Source organism: Aptenodytes forsteri, unplaced genomic scaffold (genome assembly GCF_000699145.1).
Source record: "Aptenodytes forsteri isolate BGI_AS27 unplaced genomic scaffold, ASM69914v1 Scaffold339, whole genome shotgun sequence".
In the NCBI taxonomy this organism is placed as follows: Eukaryota; Metazoa; Chordata; class Aves; order Sphenisciformes; family Spheniscidae; genus Aptenodytes; species Aptenodytes forsteri.
Window position 1 is genome coordinate 212,351 of NW_008795254.1, and position 27,219 is coordinate 239,569.

The 27,219-nt window shown below is 38.0% G+C and overlaps 1 protein-coding gene across 1 annotated transcript in view; it reads left to right on the forward strand.

The window, feature by feature from the left end:
- The window catches only part of LACE1 (lactation elevated 1), a 70,406-nt gene extending 45,393 nt beyond the window's left edge, over positions 1 to 25,013 (forward strand). The window contains exons 9-13 of the mRNA XM_019472024.1: positions 3,149 to 3,219; positions 3,476 to 3,576; positions 20,901 to 21,041; positions 22,761 to 22,874; positions 23,612 to 25,013. Of these exons, the coding sequence (XP_019327569.1) occupies positions 3,149 to 3,219; positions 3,476 to 3,576; positions 20,901 to 21,041; positions 22,761 to 22,874; positions 23,612 to 23,746 (562 nt within the window). The 3' untranslated portion in view covers positions 23,747 to 25,013. The remainder of the gene's footprint in view (positions 1 to 3,148; positions 3,220 to 3,475; positions 3,577 to 20,900; positions 21,042 to 22,760; positions 22,875 to 23,611) is intronic.
- The last annotated feature ends 2,206 nt before the right edge of the window (positions 25,014 to 27,219 follow it).

The following is a 27,219-nucleotide window of genomic DNA, read 5'->3' on the forward strand; positions in this document are numbered from 1 at the left end:
ATTTTTTGGGGAGGTGTGGTGTTTGGAGGACTGAAGTGACAGATGGTTAGAAAGTAATGAATATCCTCTTGTAAGAGATTGCACAATTCTCTTATAATAGAAGAACATCCTTATTGTATTTAAGTAATTAAGTATTTATAGAAATCCAATGACAAGGATTCATTTAACGTTGGGTATTTCCAGTGCTGTGGATTAAAAAAACCCAACACCCTCCTATTTTGACAGATTGTTTCTGTTTATCATGACAAAATTTCTTTAGCACTTTATTCTATATTTGCAAATAAATATATTAAAAATACGTTCACAGTTGTGCTTATGGTTACAGCATATATCTGCGTAATAGATACATCCTCTCTTTTTTTTTAAATACTTTGAAACCTTTGCATTGCAGACATTTTTCTATCTCGTATTTGCTCTTATAATATTATTTAATCAATGACAACCTGAGCAAGGCAGACAACAATAACTTAAAATGAGATTTATAACCATTTTATCTTTCAACCCAACACACAATATTGATTTAAATATCATGTTTCCATTGAGAAAGGTGCAGTATTTTCATCGATGTGACAGATATTTGAAACTAAGTATGTCCATATCACTTTGTGAAGTTAGAAATAGTAGTTGTTTGTCTGGAAGGAGGAGTACTGTTTAGTAGAATTACAACAGGTAATTCTTTCTGCTTCTGGAAGGAAATGACAGAATTTTATATATGAAAAATGGGTTAAATGCAGGTTCTGTATCTGTACTCAAGAAAAGTAACTCTTGTTCTATGTTCTTGTCTGGCTCCACTTTCTTTTATGTTTTGCGGTGTTCACTTGGAAGTACCATTTGAAGCTGCCAGTTATCTCAGAATTGCTCATCGGGGCTCTTGTTCTGATGTCTACGTAGCTGTCCCTGCTTACGGCTCCGCTTATTGTGCCCGTTGCACTCTGTGACTTTCTGTTTGATAATTGTGGAGAGCACCTACCGTATTCTTTTCTCACTGTCCATACTCTGAAGAAAGGAAGAGCACGTATGTGGTTCCTAGGAGGTAATAGGCTAAACATGGTCCTATGGCATCAGCTCTCAGAGGAGAAGAAATACGAACAAGCCCCAGGAGTGGTACCCAGCCGAAGTATTTCATGGTGTTCTGCTGTAAAACTTGTGATCAAGTGAATGGCAGAGATTGGTGATAAGCCTGTCTTATGTTCTGTCATTGGAAGGATGTTGGTTACCCCTAGAACTTGTTGTGTAAATCATTAGGAAGCAGTGGGGCAAAAAAAAAAAAGAAAAAAATCCTGTAGCTGCCAATGGAAATAAGATACTTATTTCATCATTCTTTCTTTTTCTGAGGGAATCTCATTCCATCTTCTATTCAAGCTTGTTCATTGGTGCTTTCAACCCTGCAGAACTAACATAGTATGTGTGGATTTTTTTGGTTTGTTCTAAAATTAGGTACTATACAGTATTTTGCCACAGATTTTTGAAATTTATTTAGCAGTCTTGCCCCCAAAAGAAAATGTTCTTGTCCAACATGTTTACATTTCTCTATTAATGGTTATAGTACCATCATCACATTTTTTTAAAAATCCTCTTGATGCTTCATAATATGTGTAGTCTTTTCTTCATTTAAAATATGCAACTAAGGGTTGCGTAAAGCTGTTTCATATTCATCTGAAAGCAATCAGTGTAGCACAATTACAAGATTCCTGATCAAAGCAACTTCCTTGATCTCAGTCTCAGGTGTCTATTTTCAAAACAAACTTTCTTGGCAATTAGGTGCAAATATCCACCCAGGCATCATATTGGGCTGTTTCTTCTTGTGGCCGTTACATCAAACTTTTTGATAGTTATATGCATACACATGGGCATACTCTCAGATATACATGTGCTCTTTCCCCACTTTTGTGGCTTTTTTTCTGGTTTTGTCTGCTCCTTTTCGTTTGTCATTTTGTCAGAGGAAAGCAGCACAAATATCAATGTTGAGAGAGACTTTTTTTTTGAAGTTACAATTTTATGTAGTCTCCTATTCAGAAAAGGTGTTTTAAAGTGTTTGAAATGGCACTTCCAGAAGTTTGTGGGGTTTTTTTCTCTGAAATTCTTTGTATCTACAAGGTTTGCTATCATTAAGCTTGAGCTAAAAAGTGGTTATTTCAGTTCTGCTGTTAACGTTTTTAAGGTGCTTAAGGCCTAATGAACAGGAAAGTAATTGTGTAACATGCTGATCATCACTTGTCATTTAGAGGAGGTCTAGAACTGTGTGAAGCAATGCAACTACAGTGCATCCACAATCTATAAAAGTAGACTTTTCACACCAAATGAGATCATACGAACTTCAATGAAGCGTTCTATATCCTAGTTCTAGTTTATTGTCTACCATAGCATTAATTTACTATTCTCAGCTTTCAAACTCAGCTAGAAATATTATCTATCTTCTTAAAGAATGAAACACAGAAAGGTTGGCCCTCTAACCCATTCAGTGACAAAAAATATTCTCTAATCAGACTGATTTATAATTCTTGTGGCAACCAGAAGATGAATATAAACTTTACTTCAGCTCCCAGCACAGATATTTTGCATTGTCACTGTCTGTAGTTGATCTTTTCCCAAATAGTATTTGGGACAGAGGGGGGGAAATTGATAAAATTACTAATGCAGAGATAGTGCTGGTGTTTTGAATCTCATCGTTTAATTTTGCAAATTGTTTGATCAATACAGTCAGTTGACTTGATTCGCTCCCCCCCCCAAGCTGCTCCAATATTTAATTTCACAAAGTCCCCTCTCAGAAATTTCAAGGGACACTTCTTTAGGTGCTTGACTGCCTTGCCTTGTCTATTTGCTCTTATTTTGCATGCAAGATAGAGCCAGAAGCCTTTTTTCTCATTGTGTATACATAGTGTTAATGGATCTGCTCTGCCTGTATTGCCTCATTACTGGAAACAGCTCAAAACACAGAAGTCTTTCAGTGTATGCAAATAAGGCAGAATCATCTACCTGAGAGTTAATATTCTCTACTTTTAAGTGTATTCTAAATCTAATGTTTGTATTTAGAGCATAACATCCTGTTCTCTCTTTTATGGGCAAAAAGCTAAGCAGGCTCAGGCAGCTGTTTGATGTTGGCTTCAAGTGTTATTAATTTCATATTCTATTATTCTTTTCACTGTAGCACAAGTGAAGCTGATGTGGAGGCTGTCATGGATAAGTTGTTTGATGAGCTGGCTCAGAAACAAAATGATTGTACGTAAGTTAATTTCTCTTGAAAGAGAATACATTTAGAACACAATGCCCAATCTCCACTGACCAATTAATAAGTTCCATTGCTGTATATGGGTTGATGCCACACTCAAGTGGCAGTCATTGTATCAGCATTTTGTCTAATTTATGTGTTGAATCATGTGCTATTATTCATCAAGCTATGCATTTCCTATCTGTAAGAGATGAATTTTATAGTAATTATCCAGAGAAGATTGAGTCTTTGTTCATGTTCCCATAGTAACTAGACCAAGGATTCTAAAAGTGCAAGGCAGAGAGCTGAAGCTGAATAAAGCGTGTGGAACCATTGCAGACTTCACGTTTGAAGAGCTGTGCGACAGAGTGAGTACCCAGACAAATCTAGATCAGTTAACGCTCAGACTTTTCACAGTTTCAAAAAAAAAACCAAAAAAAACATTGCTGTATATGGGTTGATGCCACACTCAAGTGGCAGTCATTGTATCAGCATTTTGTCTAATTTATGTGTTGAATCATGTGCTATTATTCATCAAGCTATGCATTTCCTATCTGTAAGAGATGAATTTTATAGTAATTATCCAGAGAAGATTGAGTCTTTGTTCATGTTCCCATAGTAACTAGACCAAGGATTCTAAAAGTGCAAGGCAGAGAGCTGAAGCTGAATAAAGCGTGTGGAACCATTGCAGACTTCACGTTTGAAGAGCTGTGCGACAGAGTGAGTACCCAGACAAATCTAGATCAGTTAACGCTCAGACTTTTCACAGTTTCAAAAAAAAAAACCAAACCCCAAATACAAAAACTCGCTATTTTCCCAAGTCGTACTAAAATAAAAGGGCTTTTTTTAACTTGGCAGAAAGATTTTGAATTTAACAGAAAAAAAAAAAAGAACTCCCCAAAAGAACAATAATAATTTTCTTTTTAATGATACAGTAAATTCACTCTTAAGTATATCACAGATTGTCTTCAAAACTCCTAATACAGTATGTGCCTGGGCTAACATCGTTGCTGGAATATTAGTAGTCACAACATACCAATATGTAAATAGCATTCAAATACTGTTTTTAAAATCTGGGGTTTAAGTTGATACTCAAGCAAAAGAGGAGTAATCCTGGCACCGCTAGGGTAAAGCTGTTGTTGCGTGCCTTAGTTGTGACTAGCTGTACGAGGGCTGTTTAGTCCCAGGCCTTCTCAAAATTTGACAGATTTTGCTAAATACAGCCAAAGTCCCTGCTAAACATGTGGGGTGTGATTCCTGAAAAGCTCTCTTTGTATGTGACCGCCAGTGGGTTTGAAGACAGTCCCCCGGAAGTTGCATTGTACTTCAGTGACCTCTCTGCTGACACCTGAAGTTATTGTTAAATGATCACAACTCTAAACTGGGCCAATAGCACCTTTGATTCAGGATGCTGACCAGTCCTTTGGTTATAACGTTGTTTTCACTTCCTTGTAGCTACCAAGTTAATAACTATTTGGACAGAAATTTCACTGGTTATGTTTCAGACTGTACGTTTTAGGTTTTGCTGGTTTTTAGTTTCAGACAAAACCAGTTAGCCATTTGTGAGAATGGAGGTATGTCATGGGTAGAACCGCTTGCTTTTCACTAAAAGTTTTGAGACTTTTTCTTCATTGTGCTTCTTAATGTATCAGGAAACTGTTGTCAGCAGACATTTGTAAAGTTCTTTAGTCCAGTAAATGCCTTATGTACCTAAATGGGATGATACATTGCTTCTAAGGAGATGTGCTCTGGTAGCTTACATGGCAGCAGCCCCTACCTTGGGTCTGAAGGTTCTGATCCTGTTGAAGAATTATGTGGGGTTCAGACCATCTTGGCGTACCAGAGCTGAGGTGCTTGGTTTGCGCTCAGAACAAGTAAAGAGAATCCTTATGAGATGTTAAACATCATTTAAGTATTAAAGTATTGTTCTTACGCTGATCATCCAGGATTTGGGAAGTATGCTGTCTCAATTCAGTTACCTTCTGCAGATGTGTTATGATAGTCTCTAATGGAATAATCACATGCTTAAAACTAAAACAACACGGCAGACAATAAATGCTTTTCTTTAACAGCTTCCTCGGTCATCGCTTATTTTCTTTGCATATGCCTCCATTTGTTTCTTCCTTTAATTGTTATATACAATTATTTATTTTGCCCTGATTTTTCTCTTCGGATCACTGATGTACCTTCATAAATATTACATTAGTGTACTGGTAAGGTGGTATCAGTGTGCTCACTTCATAGAGGAGTATAGTCATGAACTTCAGAATTGTCTGTTAAATTTGGATGAATGGCTTGAGTTGCCTCTAATAAGATTTTTTTCACAAATGCAAACTTTTATAGCACTTCATAGCAATAGTAAAAAAATTCCCATCGGTATAAGCTGCATTTAAGACCTTTCCTGCCCTGTTCCTCCGTTTGCCAGCCCGATTGCCTTGAAAATCTGCTAAAAGGCAAAAGAAAAATTCAGTTGGCAAACCATGAAACCATGTTCCTTTTTTCATGAAATCTTTTAACTTTTCAATGGAAAAAATTATACATGCAGTATTTTTTTTAACAGTCAGAATGGGAAGTCATTCCCACTGATGCCACAGAAGAAAAAAGAAAAAATGGGCAGGATCCAGAAGAGTGCACTGGTGGTTTGTAGCCAAAAAAAACCCCCAAAGTCAGGAGACATTCAACATGACAAGAAGTATAAAGTCATTCATATATATTCAAGTAAGCTGGCTAATAGTAGGGACTATTTGTGGAGGATAAAACAGAAAGCTGTAGGAGACATAGGTACAAGGTATTTGGTGTACTGCTTGTGGTACCAAATGGTAGATAAGTTGACAGGCATCATGAATGCAACTATTAAGAAAAAGGAAACTAGGAGGCTGAGAAAGATGTAACGAAAAGGAAGATACACAAAAGAAAATACTGGAGGGGAATTTGTTGGCTTTGGCTAGAGTGAATCAGCAGGTTTCTTCGTGCAGGACATGGGGACAAAGTCCCAAGGGAAGGCAGATTGTATGAAGGGACGGACACAGGGCAGGGAATCTTCCTAGCTGGAGCCTGTAGCAACCAGGAAGGGGCTTAACTGGCAGCCCAAGCAAAGCATCCTAGGCAGATAAATGCAATCTAAAGTTGGTGTCGCAGGAGCCAATTAAACTTATAACAGAATTGAAAACAAGATTTGCAGTTGGTTTCATATCAGTGATAAGACCTGGTGACAAGCATGATAAATAGGAAATTCTCATTAATGGGGAAAAAAGAGATATAATTGATATTATTGAAACCTTGTGGGACAATTCAGAAAATAAGAATGTGAAATCAGTGCTTACAGCCTACTTAAGGACAGAGTGGCTAAAAGAGGCGGAGGACAGTATGCAACGTTAAAGACACTGGTACCTGCCTTAATGTTAATTAATAGAAGGATCTTGAATGTATATCAGTCTACTAACTAACAAACCCAAGGGGGGAGTACTCATAGGGGTCTGTTGCAAATGGAGAATGAGATGCATTGCTTCTTGAGCACTTGGCTATAAAAAGCATGTAAAGAAAAAAACTACCATTGTATGGGAAGCTTATGCTGTAGATGAAATGCAGAAAATGGTGAAAAGTAATTAGCCTGAAAATTGCAAATGATAATTTTCTGGCATAAAATGTACTACATCCGGTACAAGGGCGTTTGGTTTGAGCAGCTTTATGGGAGCTTACAGTGATGAATTCATCTAGAAATTTGTGTTGCGTAGGGATAGTCTTCTCCATAATTTTCTAACATTCAGTGTAACCAAAAGATACTTCCAAACAGTGAAATTACGTATTGGAGTGTTCAGGAAGAGCAATTTTCAAAAGCAAAAGGGAAGTATGACCAAAACTAACTGGTAAGGGAAGTGTAAGCAACAACAAAAAAGAAGAAGGAGGACTTTTTGAGGAAGAAGGTAGTAAAAGTATGTCCTGTGTTAATGTCAAGACAGAATCAAATAGTATAGAATGACTGGCAACTAGTTATGAAGTGTGGGAAAATTAAAGAGCAACTAAAGGTCATGGGCAATTATCATGTCTGCGCAGCTATAAGACTTGTTGTTGTTAAGTAAAATGGGAGTTTGGATATGGTTTATATTATCTGAACGTTACTGGCTTATTCTTAGCTGGAGATGGCTGAACTTTTAATAATGATGTGGAAAAAGCAAAAGGTTTTGCAAAAAATACTTGTTCTAGGTGAAGCAGAGTGAAATATTTGCTTCACTAAAGGATAGTAAAATAACTTTCCGTGCCCCATACAGCGCTGCGGACTTGTTTATAATCTGCACCAACACACTGATAGCATGGGAAACCAGTCTGTTAATAGTTATAGTATGTTAAAAATAGCTTGCAAGTACATTTTGAATCATTGGAGTCCTGGAAAACTAGGCTGAGATCTTTGACTAGCTTTTTATTTTTGATAAATGTTGGAGTGCAAGAAAAATTCCATGGCACTAGACGAGTGCTATTATGTGCCAATATTAAAAAAAACAAGCAAAACACACACGGTAACTTGCAAAACTGCAGGCTGTCAGTCAGATTTTAGTCCAGAAAGGGTAATGGTAAAGCTGGTTCTGGATTCACAGAGTAGGTAACTAAAGAATGGAAATGAAATGAATTCCAGTCTCCCTGATTTTGTGGAAAAGGTTGAGTTTTGTAGATGCTGTTCTTACTAAGAAATTGGCATTATGCAGTGTCAGGAAAGTATATGTTAAATGGATTGAGACGATAGTTAACTAACATATAAGAAGAATTACTACTGAAGGATTGTTGTTGAGTGTAGCATTTTTAATGAGCACATTTTTATACCAAGCCCAGTACAACTGTTTTTTTCCCCCGGCAGTTTTAAATGTAACATAAATGCTAATACGAATTTGCTGTAAATACTAAGAGTGGCGCTTGGTGGGGGGATGGGGTGGCGCGAAGCAATGAAAATGGGGATGCTGTGTGCAACAATTTATTTCTCAGCAGAATTGAGATTTTGGGGAGGAGGGAGAGGGTTTGTTTTGTTTTGGCTTTTTTTTAATCTAAGCAAACACAAAATCTTACATCTAGAAATTTGGAATACAAGTCATACCTACAGGAGGAGGAGACTGTGTCCTAGACGTGATGACTTGGAAATAGATTTAAGCATTGTAATGGACAAACAGCTCAAAAGGAGTTCTCAGAAGATTATTTAGACCTAATTTCATCTGGGATGGGTAGGGTGGAAATAAACAGGAGGATAAAAAGATTGTTTTAATTTTGAAAACATCTCAGATTGATGGCAGAATGTTAGGTGTGGTTTTGACATCAGAATTATAGAAAAGACATTGAAAAACCTGAAGAGGTTGTTGAAAAAGCCACAGGTTGTTCGAGCTGGAGAATTTGTGCCCTCAGATGAGAGACTTACAGTTCGCTTTGTTCAGCTTATCAAAAAGAGGACTGGGAGATGATTTTATAACGTACAGCTATCTTCACAGGAAAAAAAATACAGGTATTAGTGGGCTCCTAAATCTAGTAGAGGATAGCATAATGAAAACCAGAGACTACAGAGAGATTCAGATTTAAAAAAGAAGAAGAAAAAGCACACATTGACGCATTTGAAACAGTGAAGGAAGTTGCAGAGCCTCTTTGTACTGTGTTGTGGGTCAAAACTGGGTGTCATTTTAGGAAGAGGTGTTTGTGTTTGAGCTAAGTACTAGTTCTTAGGCTTAGCTGTCTCTAAAATTGAGGAAATTGGAGGATCTCATGATCTCTTCTGGTCTTAAATTGTCTGAAACTAGGGACATGAGAGAGTCAGGGTCCCCGCTGCCTGTCGGCAGCTGTCTCACTGCACCTGCGCGTGCAGTGAAGAAGTTCGGCAGCCGGCAGGGGAATGTGCCCAGTCCATCTTGAGGGGATAACCTGCACTCAGCCCCCTCATGCTTTTGGGAGTCGACAATAGTCTACTATCAGTCTGTGCAGTGAGTTCAGACTGCGTTTTTTTGAGGCTTGTAACTTCCTTGGATTTGAGTGGGGTTTCACAGCACATGTATAAGACATTTCCCTGATACCAAGAAACCTTTCTTCCAAACTTGACATTCCTGCTCCACAGCATGGAAGCACTACAACTTCTCACTGAGCCACTGCTAAAGGAAAGTCTAACTTGAGGAGCAAGGTCTATAATGGCCTTACTCTCAGAAATATAGTAATTGACCAAAACTTTTACAAGTAAATATTCATTCACACACACAGATGCATGTTCGTATGAAGTCAGTTTGAGGCATCCATTCAGAATGGGAAAGTTTCAAGATGAAAACTAGTTTCATAATGGAAGGTGGGTATCAACTCTACGTAGACTTTTGTTTACATGTTTCCCATTTAGTAAATACAAGACAGCAAGCTTTTGTGTGTGTGTGTGAAAAAGTTTACATTATCAACATCTTCTGACAGAACAACTCAAAATATCATATAATTTAATTTAGTTAATGCAGTTAACTTTGGTTAAACTCATTTCCTCTGTTACATTTGGTTCATAATTCCAAAAACTATTTAATTTAAGGTAGAGGGATAAGTGAGTGTAATGAAGGGCATCAGTTGTTTTGGGAAGTTATTTTTGATCACACTGAATTGTTACAATATTATCTTGGAGTTGCAATTTTTTTTTTATTTTTATTTTTTTTTTATTTTTCTGAAACTGGCATATACCACTGCTCATACAGTTCTCGATAATCATTGCGGCATGAGTGGACGACATTGTACTCAAAACTTTGTGAACTGATTCCTTTGGCTATCCATAACCCTTAATGGTTCCAGAAAAAAGAATTCAAGTTTTGCAAGGGTCAACGTGTGAAAGGATAGATGTTCTTATTATGTTGGAGAAATAGCTTATCACCCAAATGACTCTGCTTTCACATCGTTGCGACAATATGTCTTCTGGTCTGGTCTTGGGTAACTGTTACAGTGCAGTCCAGGGGGATAAACATCCAAACCTGTTTACATTTGTTGGTGTAGGACTAAGGAGATGTGTTTGAAATTGCTCAGACGATTACTTAGACAGTAACTTTTGTAATACAGTATTTCATATGAACAGTCTGTAAAACTGTTTCATATTCAGTGATGTTTCCTTTGAAATAAAATCAGAATTCTGTTTTAAAGGGAAATATTAAAACATTTTCCACTTTTGTATCACATGATTTCATGAAATGTCAGCCAATACATAATAGATTAAAATAGCAAATCAGCAATTGGTAACTTTATATCATTTGAAACATCTCCTAGCTTCAAGCACAATTTTCAAAATAGCTGCTCTTGTAATTAATACCTGAAGACCTTGGGAGATAAGAATAGGTGCCCTTCTAGTATTACAGTCTTTCATTTCTTGTTTCATGTGTTAGCATCAAATTTTTTCATGTCAAGAACATAAGGAGTTATTTCTGTCTAAAATAATGCATCAGATGTTGGTAATTACCAGTTGTCCATTAATGTTTATAAAAATAAAATAGAGATAATATATTGTATGCAATGCTGATGTGACATGCAGTTGACTTGGTAGAAAGCATCTTGTTACATTATTGTGTACGTCAATTTTTAAATCATAGTTTCCCAGTTGATGAAAATCCCAAGTTTTAGCTAATATAGTTAATATCAAATCCATACACCTAGCTTTTTTGCTTCACTGGCTATGTGAACACGTGGAAAACTAAAAAATGCTGCATGAGAGGATATCCATCTATTTTAGTTGCTTTAGAGCGAAATGAGAAGCAGTTTTTCAGATCTGACATGCCAGGGTTTATGTGGCAGCATGGCACATGGTAGTGTTTGTCGTGGCTTGAAAGTAGTTACCTACTCATTAGAATGGAGTCCTGTAAATGTGCTTCTCCAGTGTAATCATCCAGGAGAACTATCCTTGGTTTTCATCAAAATGTTTGTTATCATACCGTCTTTTCTAAGGCCCCATAAAATGAACAAATGTAGCCAGAGAAGGCTGGGAGAGGCACCAAGCAGAATACCGACAGAGTTCCTGAATTTTAATGCTAACTTTAACTTCCCCCATTCTTTGTGGCCTTTAATTAATTTCTTCCTGTCAGTTTCTCCAGTGGTACAATGAGGGATACATCTACCAATGGAGTTACTGTTGCAAAACATAATTAGTTAATTTTTTCATTGAGATAGTGTGTGAATGAAAAATCACCACGATAGTGGATTCTAAGGAGCTGGTTCTTGACAAGCAAATACAGTTTATAATTGTCTTTGACAAATTCTAGAAGGCTTTTTGGATGACCAGATCTGATAACTTGAACTCAACATCGTGTTTATAAAAAACTTGTTTTTCCTTATCCCTTTTCTCAGCAGTTGTATGTATATCCAAAGTTCAGATGAAAATACTTTTAAAAATAAAATGTACATATTAACTTGATTTTAAAAGCTCAATATCCTAAACTAGCAATCATGCAAGTGTAAGTCTTGCTGCCCCATCAGAGAGATTTAATTTCTCTGTGTTTACACATAAAAGTCAGTGTTCATTATGCCTTAGAAAAATCACCCTCTGCCAGTCCTCTTTCTTCACTTCCCTTTTAAAATTTTGTTCAGAAACTGGTAATTGTGACAGTTTGGCTTGAATCTTGATCTGGTATAAATAATTTAGACAACAGTGTACTTCATATGTAATCTTCCAAGGTCCTAAGGGATTAAGGAGGTACAGTCTTCCTCACAATATTATCTTTTAAAGTCTTCCTCTCACTTGTGTATAGCAACTGCTGCCCTCTGCTGGGAATACTGACTTTTTAGTGTACTCAAACACGTTTTAGCCTTTTCTTTACAAAGGTTGAATAACTTTCTTTCATGGATCCTACAGTCTTTTCATTAGGTAATTAAATATATCCTTTCATCTGACTGCCAAGTACCAATGAACATAGTGTCTTAACAGGATAGGAAAGTGTATCTATAAAACTGATTTTGTGGATGGGTAAACTAAAGAACAAACAGTCGTGTGAAATGCAGGAGGTTTAATACAGAAATACGTGGAAGTTCATAAACAACAAGTCACTGGTACACGGGGAAGTATATCAGCAAAGTATTGCCATATGCATATGCTATTCCTATATTCACCCTAGACAGCTGCTTCTGGCCACTGTTAGAAGATATGGGGCTAGATGAATCTATGGGGTTTATTATTTTTAAAGTAATTTAAATAAGGTCATGTTTTCAGTTTGAGCTGGAAAACAGAGCACGGGAATTTGGGTTACTAACCATTAGCAAACATACTACATTATAACAAAGCTAAGAAAATAAATTTAATATCTATGTTGTAAAAGGTTATCTTACTGCGATTTTTTTTTTCCTAGAAGTTGTTTAGCATTTCTGTAATTGGCAAAATACAGTATTTGTGTAGATTAACACAACAAAGAAGTGGCAAGCAGTTTCTGTTAGGTTATTGTTCCACTGCAATAGGTGCACTCTACAGACCAGGAGGAAGATGTGGTTCCTAACTTGAATAGCTTGCACTTCAACATGAAAGATGTAACTAAGCTTTAAAAAAGAAAAGAGAAGAAAAAAGTCACCATTTTCAAAGGCAACCAGTGATTTTCTACAGACCAGATGTGGTTCCTAACTTGAATAGCTTGCACTTCAACATGCAACATGAAACTAAGCTTTAAAAAAGAAAAGAGAAGAAAAAAGTCACCATTTTCAAAGGCAACCAGTGATTTAGGAATGCAAGTGTCTGTCTTGAAGTCAATTGAATGTCTCCCCTACATGATGACACAACTCAGCTGCATTTGCAGTTTAATGATTCTGAATCATTTTGAGGGAATTACCTTCATTAAAAACTGCTAAATGTATCCACTGTATAATTTGGTGTCATCTTTAGGATTGTTGAGTGTAGTTGTAAATAAACATACCATGGAGTTGTTCAGAACAAGTATATTTTATAAAATACGCTTAAGAAACTTATTTCAGGTGGAAATACTGTAATGTAGTAATATTGTTAGTCAAACCTCCTTTCTGTTTTATACTTTATTTTTTGTGTATCAGGGCTTAATTTTAGAAAGCACTCCCTTCAGTGAAAGGTGCGTAAACCTTGAGGTTTTAGATCCTGTACTTTATAGACCAGGGAGTACACAAAGACAAGATCTTTGAAGCCAAGTATGGTTTTAAGGGTTTGCCCTTTTAATTCAATTTTTTGTTTCTTAAGTGCCTGAATGTACTTTTTTTTTTAAAGCTTCATTGACCATGGTTTTGAAATCTTAACAGTAAGTGCCAATATTTAAATAGACCTATAAATAGAACGACCTATAAACCTAATTCCCATAGTTTCTAGGTTCTTTTGAAAACTTAAAAAATCACAAGATCACTTGAATTGTGATCTAGTAGCTTATTTAAGGGGAACTTACATGTAATTTTGATGTATATACACTTCTTCCTTATGGCCTTTTGTGTTTTACCTGCTTATACCTGTTGAAATTGTTTGTAGGCTTGTTTGCTTACTGTACAAAGCAACAGAAACCTTTTTTTTTTTTTTTTTCTTTTCTTTTTAAGCCTTAACTATTTTTGGAGACCTTTTTGTTGACAAATGCCATACTTTGGAGTGGGAACTGGAAATTTGGCAGCGGGGGCTTTGGGAGCAAAAGCATGCCTTCTGCTGTTCCACCAGTCTGTAGCCAGCTTTGACCAGCGGATAGGTCTTTGAGGCATCTCACTTCTTGTAGGTTCAGTATGGATGTCTGTCGCTATGTAGTAGATAAGCTCTTCTAAGGCAGGAGTGATTGTGCTGAATGATGAGTGAACATAGCAGCGTGCTCTAATGAGACTGACATTTCAACTCAATTGGGATAAAATGGGGAAATGGGCAAATATCAGACTAATGCGGTATTCATCTGTGTGCAAGAAAATGAACTTGGGCAGAGCAGGTGCAGAAAAGGTGTACTAGGCTAGAATGGCATGCATGTTTTCCCCACAGGAGGGGGAGGAAGAATTGTGAGAACCTCATCCACATCAGTCACCCCAAATAAAGACCAAGAACGTAAAAGCACTATTTCTGTTAGTAGTAGCACTGTCATACGTGAATATAAAATTATGAATATAAAAAAAAAAAGCTGGAAATTGCAAGCATCTTCTTAATCAGCAGAAGGGCAAAAGTCTGAAACAACTTTCCACTATGAGAAATGTGACTAAAAAACTTCTGCTGTAAGATCCAGCAAAATCGGTTCTTACGAGGATTCTGTGATGAGGTAACCTGAGATAGCAGGGGGCTGTACTTGATCTGGAAAATATCTTCTACCCCAGGGTTTATAGATCTCAGATTCCTGCTCTACTGATCATCCATGTGGGTGTCAAAGCTGGAAAACAACTTAAACAAAGGATGTGCAGTAGGTATAAGATAAGGTGCTATCAACGCCAAAATGCAGTTAGGAAGTTCCAGAATGACTGTTGCTTGTGTTATCTGAGTTTTTCCCTCCTTCTGCATAGGCACTACAGTAGTAATCATTGCTATGTGATATTGTAATTACATGATCACATACAGCTGAATGCTGCCTTGCATAATTGGCTTCTGTCACAGTTTGCACCAGAGTTAGTGCGTGATACTATTCTTATTTAAAAAAAACAAAACCAAAACCAAACCCCCAAAAAACCAGAAAAACCCAACCAAAACCCCACCTTTTCACTGTTGGCAACTGTAATCTTAATTTTCTGGACATTCTTCTTTAGGCACAGAGTCTTAGACTGCCGTAGTCATGGCTCTAACTGAAGTCAGTGGGCGTTGTACTTTGAGTTGGTAGTGGTCCATGAAACCTGAAAAATCAGCTTTCAGAGGTCCTTAACCTGGCATCAAGAGCTCGCTTATAATTTCTCTGTCCTCTGTAAAATGGAGATAGTACCACTTTCTTGATTCACAGCCGTAGTTGTGGAGATAAATTCATTACTGCAGATGAAGTACCTAGCTGTTGAGGTAACAAAAGCCGAAGAAGAAATGCATAATTCTTCTTCTACACAAACATTTGAAAAGTCCATGAAAAATGAGATCTTGTGACTCACCAGAAATGAGGACAAAACATGTATTGGTAAGTGTGCATTATATGAGAACCGCTGTTGCGCGTACTGGGTAGGTCAAGGGTCCTGGGGGAGGGAGAAGCATCAGTTAATGTAAGTCAAGACTATAGCATATATCGAAGAGAGAAAGATTAAGGGTGCACAAGCAACTGCTATCTAATATCCGTGTCTGACTTTTCAGCTTTAGTAATGTTTTTAAAATACAGTTTTCATTTGTGTGATTACTGCTGAAAACATCATTGGTCTGTTTACTTTTGGTGTCTTCCCTCTTAGTAACTAAAACATACATTAAAGAATATTTTAAAAGAAAGAATAATGAATCAATTAGTATTTTAACAAACAAGTTGTATAGCCTCACGTCAAGTAGTGTTCAAACAAGTTAAAATAACGATTTTAAAGTTGCAGGCCAACTCATAATGCTTAGTTAGGAAGCTCCAAAACAAAACTGCACGTTATTTTAGTCTTTCCTCAGTATGCCCTCTGATGTGATCTTTAATTACACAGTGACATGCCTTTTTTTTTTTTTTCTACCAGAAACCTTCAGTAAAACTTGATAAGAAATTACCTTCTTCATTAAATTCTCAGTTTATTAATAATGCTTCAAATGAACTTCTCATCTTTGCCTGTAACTTACAGAGCTTTCCGATTTGCACTGCCATCAGTGTCTTTAAATTTTTTAACCAAGTTAGTCATGCCCTAACGATCTTACATTTTTATTTAAACTTCAGCATGCAGCTGCATCACAGACCATGCCTTAGGTTTTTCTGTTCTTTCTTGAGTTATGATCTTGAAATATTACCTCAGTGCTCTGTTCTATCAGCCCTACTAGTGATAGAGCGTGGCTCCTTTGGAAACAACAGAAGAAGCTCTATCATTTTTTGTTATTGCTTAATGTCCAAGTTGTAAACATTATCTAGTCTTAAACTGTATTTTGGTTTTAGGAAGTTTTGGAGTGTTGGAGTGTCTGCGCTAAATTGTAGTTGTTGTCAATCAGAACTCTTCAGGATGTTACTGGAACTGGCCTTGGAATATCTTCCAACATAAACAAAAATAAATTTTCTCTTGAGATGAAATATCTTTTTCTAACATATGTAAAGCGTTCTGTTTTCTTCAGACAATCTCTAAAAGATGAGCTACTTTGTCACTGATGAGTCAACAAAGAAAAAGGATGCTTTGTACTTTAATTAAATGGAATATGTAATACGAACAGGAGACGACTAACTCTTAAAACAGTCCACAGAGAGCTCCAAATAATAAACATCCTACTTGAACTGAGATGATGATAGCTGAAAATGCATTAAGTAGACGGAGAAACAAAAACAAATGAAGGTGAGAACTCAGTCAAGCAGGCTGAAGTGGAGTAAACACTTTGTCAGGAAGGTAGCTCATGTTAGTGCTAATGCGTTTTGCATTAGTATGATGCCTATAAAATACTGACTCCTGGCATCAGAGTTAATGACAAAAATCTACAACGGTTTTACCTTATATACACATGCAGGAACAATAATAGCATCAGAAACATTCTTATCTGTTATTTTTTTTTTTTCCAAAAAAAAATACTGCAGCATCTGAAAGAACTGGTAACATGGTAAGTGACAATTTTTGCATAAATGTGTTATGGTTCTGAAGTTAAGTTTTGATCGATAATTGATGAAACAAAAAAAGATCAGACAGTACCAGAAACACACACCAAATCAAGTTGTTATTTTTAGAATGTTGTTCAGAGGACCAGATTAATCAGGCTAAACTTTTAATAAGAGGATTACATATATATGTGTCAATATTAGGAGGATTTGTAGCTTCATTAGCAACTTCAGAGGAAGTAATACCTTCATGTATGCTACTGACTAAAAATGGAATACTGTCTGTGACTGGGTGAGGTTCGTAAAATAAATTTCAGCCCTGGAAGGTTATACAGAGGACAACGGTAAGTGTCTAAAATCATTTGCCACTAGTCTCGTCATCTTGTCCCAAGCCTGTATATTAGGAGGATTTGTAGCTTCATTAGCAACTTCAGAGGAAGTAATACCTTCATGTATGCTACTGACTAAAAATGGAATACTGTCTGTGACTGGGTGAGGTTCGTAAAATAAATTTCAGCCCTGGAAGGTTATACAGAGGACAACGGTAAGTGTCTAAAATCATTTGCCACTAGTCTCGTCATCTTGTCCCAAGCCTGTATCGTTGGCAGTCAGGACCCAGCCAGTACTTGCTGTAAGGTGAGGAAAAAGGGCCTGTGTAGGCAATACCGTAAAGGTGAGGGGAGGGCTGTTGGCTGCTGAAACAGCATAAATCTGCTCTTCAGTGGAGCTTCTGCATATGGACCGTACAGCCAGAATCTCCAGCCGTGGTGTGATCTGGCCTTGAACCCATTTTCCCTGGCTCTTTCCTGTGTGGCGCAGACCTGGTACCTGGGTGCTTGTGCCAGCCTCATGCCAGTTTTGCAAGGGCAACAGGCCAGTGAGAATGCGACTTGAGAAGCTGTCGGGGTGCGCCTGCATCATGGTCTCCTGCATTTGGAGCATTTTGAGTGTAGCTGGTGAGTTAGAAAAGCTTCGAAGCAATTGCAGGCAGCATGGAAATTAGGCCAATACCAAGGTTAGAGGAATACAAAAAGGGCTTTAAACTGTCCCTGGAGCATTTGCAAATTTGCTGGTTGTTCCTTCTTTTTGCAGTAGGTAGAGTAAGGCAGAAGGAAATTAAAGGACTTGTCCAAGATGAGAGTAAGTCATGTTGAAAACAGGATTAAAAGCTTTGTCTTCATCTCCAGGGTTATGTCTTTCTAAACTCTAAAAGGAGAGGGTTTGAGAACTCCTCTATGTAAAGAACTACAGCTGATGCCAACTGAGCCATATAAAACAACAGACTGGCTGACTCGGAATTTCAGTTGCGTCTCACCAGCCTCGAGTCTTGGCAGGGAGGTACAAACTTACTTTATTAAAATACTCATGGCTGCTAGGCTCAGATCTTTCTGATCATAAGATTTTGGAGTGTCCAAAGGCACGTTTCTGCCAACATTTACAGAATATTATCACTTAGCGCTGGTGTAGGTGTTTCAGAAATTCTTGTTAAACAGCTCGAAATGATCTGCCTTTTATGTCCGTAATTAGAGGAATTTTTGAATTGCCTGCTTTTTGCACTGCTGAAGTGGATTGAATTCTTGCTTGGGCTGTGATAAAGATGCATATTGTAACCCTCTGTGAACTGTGGTTTTATGTCTGTATAAAAAGCAAAAGAAGTATTCCATCTTCCTTTCTTCCCACTTGAAATGCATTAGCCTTATTTTTGTCCTCCACCTGTTTCCTCTCTCCAACTCTCCAGGTTTTTAATTTTCATGTGTGGATACCCACCAAGGTGCCCACCAAGTTCTTAGATGTATAGCTTAGCGGTTGGGCGCTTCAGTTTGTGGATTTTGCAAAAGTTTGAAGCCTTTAATATTTATTTATTTATTTATTTATTTAGGGAATCAGCTTTTCATATTTAATACTTCGTATTTGAAATGAGGAGGGTGTGTTCATATGGTTTGGGTGAGAAAGTGGATCACATTGGGGCAAGACAGAATAATTCCTCAGGGTTTTGGGCTTTGGCAGAAGAGTGCTTGGGCTCTTCATGTGATAAAAGAATGAACCTGAATAGCAGTAATGTCTGTAATTTCTTACCTAAAGAGAGACATGAGAAATTATTTCCTTGCTCACAGGCAATTAGATCACTGCTGTTGTCCCTCTCAGGTACTCAGCGCACAGGCATACTTGATCTCCTCTGTACTTAACAATACTTCAGTCCTAAGTATGGAATAAAAATTATCGTTACTAAACCATTTGCTTACTACCAATCTTAAAATCTTCAGCAGTATCCTAGTTGTGTTGCTTTTAGTGCTTCCATTGTTTTCTTTTGCACTTGATACGATTGTTGTACAGCTAGCTATCCCTTGTATCTGATGGCGAGATACGCGGTGGGCTAGCTCTGTAATGTTTCCATCCAGCAGTTCCTTTCACTTTCTTGAACCTTTTCATGCTTTCTTTCATCAAAACATTTTGAGTTCAGCTACTCTTTGTCCAGATGAGATTTTTTTCAGAGGCGATGCATGAAGCTGTTGCTGGTGGCCCTCGTGATGATTAGTTTCTCGGTTTCTGGTTAAGAAGTCCATAGTAGTGGCTGGGGGGCTGAAATGGAGGGAGAAAGTAAACAGTGTATATATAACTATGAGGAGAGGATATAATGTATACTGCTCTTAAACACTGCTGAAAGCACTTGAAAGTTTTTGTAATAATTCTTTTCCATAGATGCCACAGGGAAGTTGCATGGTTGTGAATGGGAAAGCAGGGCGATTCATGAGACTGCAAATGGGAGAACTGGCTTAGAGTCAGAGGCTTTAATACCTGCCTGGTGGGTTAGCTGGTGAGAAGCTCGAGCTTATTCCCATTAATTTTCAGAAGAACTTTTGGAATGCCATCAAGGCTTCACTCTCCTGTGCTTGCGTATAGACCATTTCTATGGGTTTTTCATTCTTGCATCTAAATAAAACCCAAAGTCCTGGTCATGGACAGCCATTAATAATTGCTTAAAATAACTTCTTGCAGAAGGGTTCTAGTTAAGCAGTTATGCTTGGCCTATGGCAAATTTGTCTAGCAATTTCAGTTAGAGAAAATATTTTTTATTTCCTGTTTTTAAGATATCAGCAGTATTGCAGTGCTTTATAACCATGTAATACTGTTGGTACAGCACATTTCATTGTTTGGGAAGGGAGTTGTGACATTATCACGCAACACTTGATTGCTGCTGATCTTGGTCTATGGAGTAGTTGCGTCCAAGATACTGAAGTACTCGCACAAGTAAAACTAATGGGACGAGATTCAGGAGTATGAAGTTTATCTCCTAAATACGATGACTTAATAGCTAAAGAGAAAGTACTGCCTGCAGTACTAATAGGGTAGATCTTGTAGAAAAAATTACCTTCCATGTAATGAAAAAGTAATTTTAAATGAATGTATTTGAATGTGTACTTGAATGAGCTACGACTATTTGCACATATCTTCTGTTGATGGTTTAGATACACAAATAGAAACTACTAAGTTCTTATTACGGATTTTTATTTCATCATTACAGGTGAAACCACAATCAGAGGAACTGCTACAAAATTGTATTTTTGTCTGCTTCCTTTGCTTTCAGTACTTAGAACATAAGATTTTTATTCAGTCTGGGTTAGTCTTGGGTGAACTAAATGCAGGTCAACTTACGAGTCAGTAACTAGCCTATGCATTTGCATTTAAAAATCTTGCTGCTGGAAAGCATCCTAATAGCTGTTCAAATTATTTATGCTTTAGGTTGACTTCGTAGCTTAACCATGATTTTCTTGTCTTCTACGTATTATGGTTTATAGTGATTATTTTGTTTGAGGTTGTCAGAGAGATCATAACAATGTGAGAATGCGGAAGAGCCACATTTTTAACTATCGAACACTGTTCAGGTAAAGCTGACAGTATGAATGAGCACCCTTATATACCTATGTCAGTAAGGGCAAACAAGCATTCCTGAAGCAAGATACGAAGAAACAAAAATAAGAATACGATCAGGACTTTACACCCTCTCTTCTGTAATTGTAGTATTTCAAGATACAGTGTTTGTGTATCATTCTATCACGGGTTTGCATTTCTTACGGTTTGTTTTGTTTCAGCCTCTTGGGGCCAGTGACTATTTGGAAATATCAAAGCATTTTGACACGGTCTTTGTTCGTGACATACCACTTCTTACAATGGCAAAAAGGACACAAGCTCGTCGTTTCATTACTCTTATTGATACCTTTTATGAGCATAAGGTGAGAACCAAGCCTTTCCTATATGTATAGGAATAATATTGGGAGTCCTAAAACCTGACCGATATAGTTGGTTTGGAGTAAGGCTTTCTGTAGTAATAATTTGGAAAACAAGCAGAATGAACGAGCACTGCAAAGAAACATCATTCTAGCTTCACAAAAAAGGCCTCATTGCAATAAAGGCACATAAGCAGGTATTTTTTTAATTTATTTCTGTGAGTATTAAGCATGACAATAAATATAAGCCTGAGTTCATTTGCCTTTATTGAATAGGGATGTTATTTCTTTCCTAACCCAGGAAAGCCAAAGAAGCCATGTCGTCATTTTAATAATGAAAGATTGTGCTGCCGACCATGCTGGAGTAAATTTAAATTTTTTACATTTTTAATCTGTATGGGCAGTTGGTTGGGAATCAGTGCCTTCCTGAACAGGGCGCTGAGGAGTTAATAGGATAGTTACATTATTAAGTTTGAAGGAAACGGTCACTGTAGGCTTTACATGAGGTTGCAGAACTGCTAATGGAATAGTAACGATAAATGCAGCGCTTCATGTGGAGTTACAGAGGTTTCAATCATGGAAGCAAAACCAGCACTACTAAAACAAAGAGAAGTTCGTGTTTAAGATTATATTTTAAAAGTAATACAAGGTATGAAACCCTATCTTATGTGTGATTATATATGCACACACTTAAATATTTATGGAATCAGGAAATACCAATTGAGATTTTTTTTTTTCAAGAATGTCCTGGCAAGATGGTCAGAAAGGCCCTGATTCAGCAAGGTATTGAACTAGCTAAGCGTATGAGTAGTCTCATTTAAATCAGCCAGATTCTTTGTGCTTTATGGTTTGGAAATGGACAGTTTCTAAGAGGATATGCTAATATTTATAAACTAATAAGAGTGTGTTGGAAATGGGGGGGGGGGGGATCTGCTCTAGCTACGTGCTGTCATTAAGAATTGCAAGCAAACAGCTGCTTTCTGTTGCTTCTTCCATAGGAAAAACACAAGTGTTAAACTCTCGTCACAAGTAGCTGCTTGGAAAAACTACCTGAGAGAGCGTATTTGTGGAGACCTGTCCACAATGCAAACATTTTGCCCGCATGCTCTCGACAAGCGCCTCCTTCTGTAATAATGTTTCAGTCTGTCTTCATTGCAGCCCCCCAAGATGCTGTACCTCACTGCACATTGGATCTCCTCCCAGCAGACATGAAAACAGCATCATTATTGTTATTAGCAAATAATGTGCATTTGAGTAGCATAGGTGAAAGCAAGAGTGGCTCAACTCAGCCTTCTGGGAAATTTGGAATTTAAACATTCTTTAGATGGAAATACGTGTGCCGTGCACTTACCTACTGAGAGGAGTCTAACAATGGGGGGAAAGAAAGCATCGGTTCCTAATACTTTACAGCTGTTATTTTAGAAAGTAAAGTTGATTGTGAACTCATTGCCTGTATAGCAGATATTCTGAGTATTTAATAGCAGTTATGCTGTTCTCTGAGTAAAAGTTACATGAGTTGTTACTGAGAAAAAGCTCCTGTAAGGTTAATATTCCAAATGACTAAGTCGGGTAAATCTGCAACAGCAGTGCTAATAAGAGAAAAGGAAAATACCTGGAAAAAACCCCAAGGTCGTAATTTGAAGTTTGCTTTTCATAAAACATGTATTTTATCCCTTTTCTGTAAAGCCCAAGCGATGATACTGTTGCCTGTTTTCCTTCTCTCAGGTGCGTATTATTTGTTCTGCAGTGACTCCTCTGCAAAGCTTGTTCCTGGTAGAACATGACAACGGTGAGCTAGAGGACAACAGAGTGTTGATGGATGATTTGGACTTGAGCCAGGTACATGATATTAACGTTGTCTCCCTTTTGTAACAAAATTGGTTTTGGTCTCATAATTACAGCAGCATTTTAGGAAGAGGAATCAAGTAAACATTTAACTAGTGATTTGCTGCTTTTTCTGCAGTGTGTCTGTCGCTCTCATAATTGCATGTTACGTTATTTATTCATAGTCAAAGAAAATGTCACAATATATAGAACCAGTTTGCATAAGGTTTAGTGTCATTTTGATTGTTAATCATTATATCCGTTCAGTCATGTGTGAAAATGCTGATTTAAGTTTAGCTCCTACGTTTAAAATAGAGAAATAAAAGATGGTCTGTTCCACCTCTTCCTAGACTATATAGGACTGCCTCACAAACCCTCACAAACAGTACTACTTTGCACGTTCTTGATTGTGTTTTTCCTTTTCCCTGTAACCTAGTTATTGTTAATGAATTTTTAAATGATTTGTCTAAATCAGTATACAATTAGTCAACAGAAAAATGAAAATAGGTGGTTAACATGTCATCATGTTGTTTCAAATCCAAATTTTTGTTTTGCTATGTTCCTTCACAGGGTTACCTAGCCGAAATAGGTGTTTTTCTTTAATTTTTGGACGTTCATTTTATTTTTTTGGTGCCCTGCTGCCGTGTTGTATTGTCAAAGCCTGTAAAGCACTCAGCCTTAGGAGTTAGATAGGATGCACTTCAGTACAGCTGTCTCTCACAGTTTTGTGGTACTGGTTTTGTGTATTGTAGGATTCTGCCAAAGGACTCTCCATGTTTACAGGAGAAGAGGAAATCTTTGCCTTTCAGCGTACTGTCTCACGGCTTACAGAAATGCAGACTGAACAGTACTGGAAAGATGGGGACAGAAGCAAAAACCCGTTATAATTAAAAGTTGAATAAAATCACCAAGAAGTAAAACTACAGAATTGGAAGGCTTTTTAGCACAACTGAAATAATAATTGCACTTTATCATCTGGACCATGTTTTCTTTCATCAGTTGTTTTTTGTGCTTAAGACATGAGGACTGGATTATTTTTCTGTACCACCAGCGTGTGGACATGTGAAATTTTGCCTTTGTTTTCTTTTCTGTAAAATAGAACTTTGATGTTCAGGAAGTTTAATGGGATTAGAATTTTTCTGGAGAATTGGTCTAGAGACAAAGTTAATGGGCCGTGCAGGGTTCACAGTAGATTTATGATGTCACATGAAGAGGGCACTTTGTGGTTAATGCGCTGCTTCTGTCACGTACAATGCAGTTTGCACAAAAGAAAAATCAAATGCTTTCTTTATGAAACTCCTGATATTGTATAGGTCCCTGCTAGAATCCTGGAACTCCTCTGTAGTGTATTCTGGGGTTTTTTCCTATTTTCTGTGTGTAGCCATCCGCTGACTTTCAGGCTCTCAGAGTTTCTTGTAATCAGACTGTTGCTCAGTCTGGTTCATTGAAAACTAACGGTTTGAACCAAGAGAGAAGCCTGAGGAGGAGCTTGAAGGTACTTGAAACCGCACAGGATTAAGATCTAAGTAATCATGGATGGGAAAAGAAACTGTGATAAGGTAGGGTATACTGTAACATATACGTGCAAGTTAAAACTCTTCCTAAATTTTGCAGTTCTCGCAAGCCTGGATATGCCGCTTCTACCCCAGTGACATATCTCTACCTGAATTTTCTCAGGCTTCATCTATACCAAGCCTTCCGTTGCTGCTGGCACGCCTGCTCTGATCTGGGGAGAGTTAGTACACGGTACTGCTGAGGCACTTCATCGTGTTACAATAGGAATGTGTTTTATGGAAAAGATGGGATATTAACTGATCCCCCAAAACACATCACCCGTCCTCATGTTTGTAGTTGGAAACTTTCTTTTAGTTAAAAACGCAGTTGTGTCATTCTTGGTTTTAATCTAACGGAAACAAAATACGGTATTGCATTGGCTAATACTGTATTTTTATAAAAAGTCATTTTAAGAGCATATTTAGAAACCCTGAATAGGGAAGAATATTATGCAGATGGACTGAAAAGATTGCCCTGATTTCTTAAGGAGGAGATGTATAATGCACTGTCCCCAAATTTGAGGGGTTTTCTTGGATTTTGCAACATGACCTTTTTCTTGTACTTTATCTGTTATCAAAAACATTCTTCTCTGCCTTCCTTAAGCCCTATTAAATTGTTTCAGTTGTAACCCCCGTCACAATTACAGAAAGCTTTTAAAAGGGACTTTGGGGGGTGGGGAGGACTGGAGAGGTCCTGTGCACTTGCATGTGTTAACGGCAATACAGATGTTTTGGAGCCATGTGCTCAAGTCTGGTTTTCTGTTCTGATCGCTTCTGTTTGCCCTGAAAGTTACTTACACTGGCTATACCTGTTCTTCAAAGAAAATTTAAAGCCTGTATTTATAGTTTACAACTTATGCAACTATGTTGCTATTCCCACAAGGGTGACTACTGTGGAGAATTTTAATGCGTATTTATGAAAAACCCAATCAGAACACATTGCTTATACTTAAGAATATCTGAATAGTTGATGTATTTTTATTTGTATAGATTTCTCAACAGAGGGACTATTGAGATTCATGCATGTGTGTCTGTATATACACACATATGTATACTTAATTTATACATATATATATAAATAGAGATAAAACTAATATATGTAATTTAAGTGGGTGTGGTTCTATATTTATACATGGCAGTCTATACTCATCAGCCTGGGCTTGCGCTGATAACTCTCCTGAAGCTTCAGCCTTGACTTTTTTTCTGGCAGCATTCAAATGCCTCCTGCCTTGTCTGAACCAGAATGTATTGTGGGAAAATGGGAGGTGGTGGTAGATACCCTAAAGCATCTTGATTCTGGGTATTTATTTGCATTATTTTAAAAGCCGTTTATGCGTTTAGCCTGTATGTCCTCCTCCGTCGCGTGGTACAGGGGAAATGCATAATCTTGCAGAACACAGGAGAGATGTTTGGGATGCGTGAGAGAGGAGGTTCTGGCAGGTTCTGCATTCCCACGGAGACTGTCTCGGGCCGGGGAAGTGAAGTGTTTCTCCACGGTCTCCGTGGGTGATGACCGACCTCATTTAACCAGGGGCTCCCTGGAGCCCCCTGGGCAGGTGAGCTTGTGCTCCAGCTGCGTGGGTGATGACTGACCTCATTTAACCAGGGGCTCCCTGGAGGCCCCTGGGCAGGTGAGCTTGTGCTCCAACTGGTGCAGCTTTGCCTATCGGTATTGGAGGCTTTTCTGCAATTTGAGCACTCATCCCAAACTCAGATACCCCAGGTTTTTGGAAGCTCCTAAATGCAGTGGGACTCAGGTATCATTGAAAGCCTCCTGGGATGTAGGTGAGCTCTGTCAAACCACGGGAGGGAAGTTCCCAAAAGCATCCAGAGCCAGTGCTGCTTCCAGGGCATATTCCTAAATAAAACCACAGTGCAGTCTTTCCTTGGCCAGCAGGGAAGTCGCTGTCGGGAGTCATTGATAGGCGCCAGCAGTAATCCCGGAGAAAAAATGGCAAATATTCCAGAAGGGTTTTGGGGCTGAAAGAGGCTGTAAACAAGAAAAGCTACTTAAATCACTGTGCAGTATTTGTGGTTGCACTGCAGAGTGCGGATTGCCACCTTCAGGTCAGGACCACAAGGAGAGACTGATGGGACCAATTTGTCAGCCAGAGCAGAGATCCCCGCGGTAACCACAGAAGCAGCACATTTATGTCTGTCCACGTCCCTGAAGAAAGTGAGGCCCTATATGCTTATTTTACGATGCTGCTAATGATGCTGTAGCATGCATAAAGTCTCTTTCCAATAGCGAATTTGGGGGAGGCTTCTTCTGAGGCCAAACAACTTCCAGGCAACTGGCGCTGGCCAGAATCTGTCACTGGGGCACAACGGACAGCACTGGGTATGTCCTGCCCCAGGGCGCTGGGTCACCTACGCTCCCAGCAGTCCTGTCCCCTGCTGCCTGGCCTGCTCCTCGTTGCTGTGAGACAGCAGCGCTCTGTGACTTCTTATTTCCACGTTAAGATGTTTTAGTTGCCAAAATGTAAATGGTGAGATGCCTGTGAATAAATTATGCATACTCCTTAATGGCCTTAAAATTGCTGGATTTATCCTGGCTCCTAAGTGTAAGTAATGGCTTTTTAGGTTTTTCTTAACTTGGCAAATCCATGTCATCTCAGATCCGCAACATGTTTTTATTTCCCTTTTAGTCATTCAGCAAACATTATTGCCAAGTTATTTTTAAAGGTCTTTTCGAGTAACCTTACTGATGTGGTATGATATTTTGCTGTCACGGGAAGTAGAATCCTTGTGGTTATGGACCATGTGAAATGTTTCATACTGGTTTATAAAGGCCGTGTCCTGGCCAA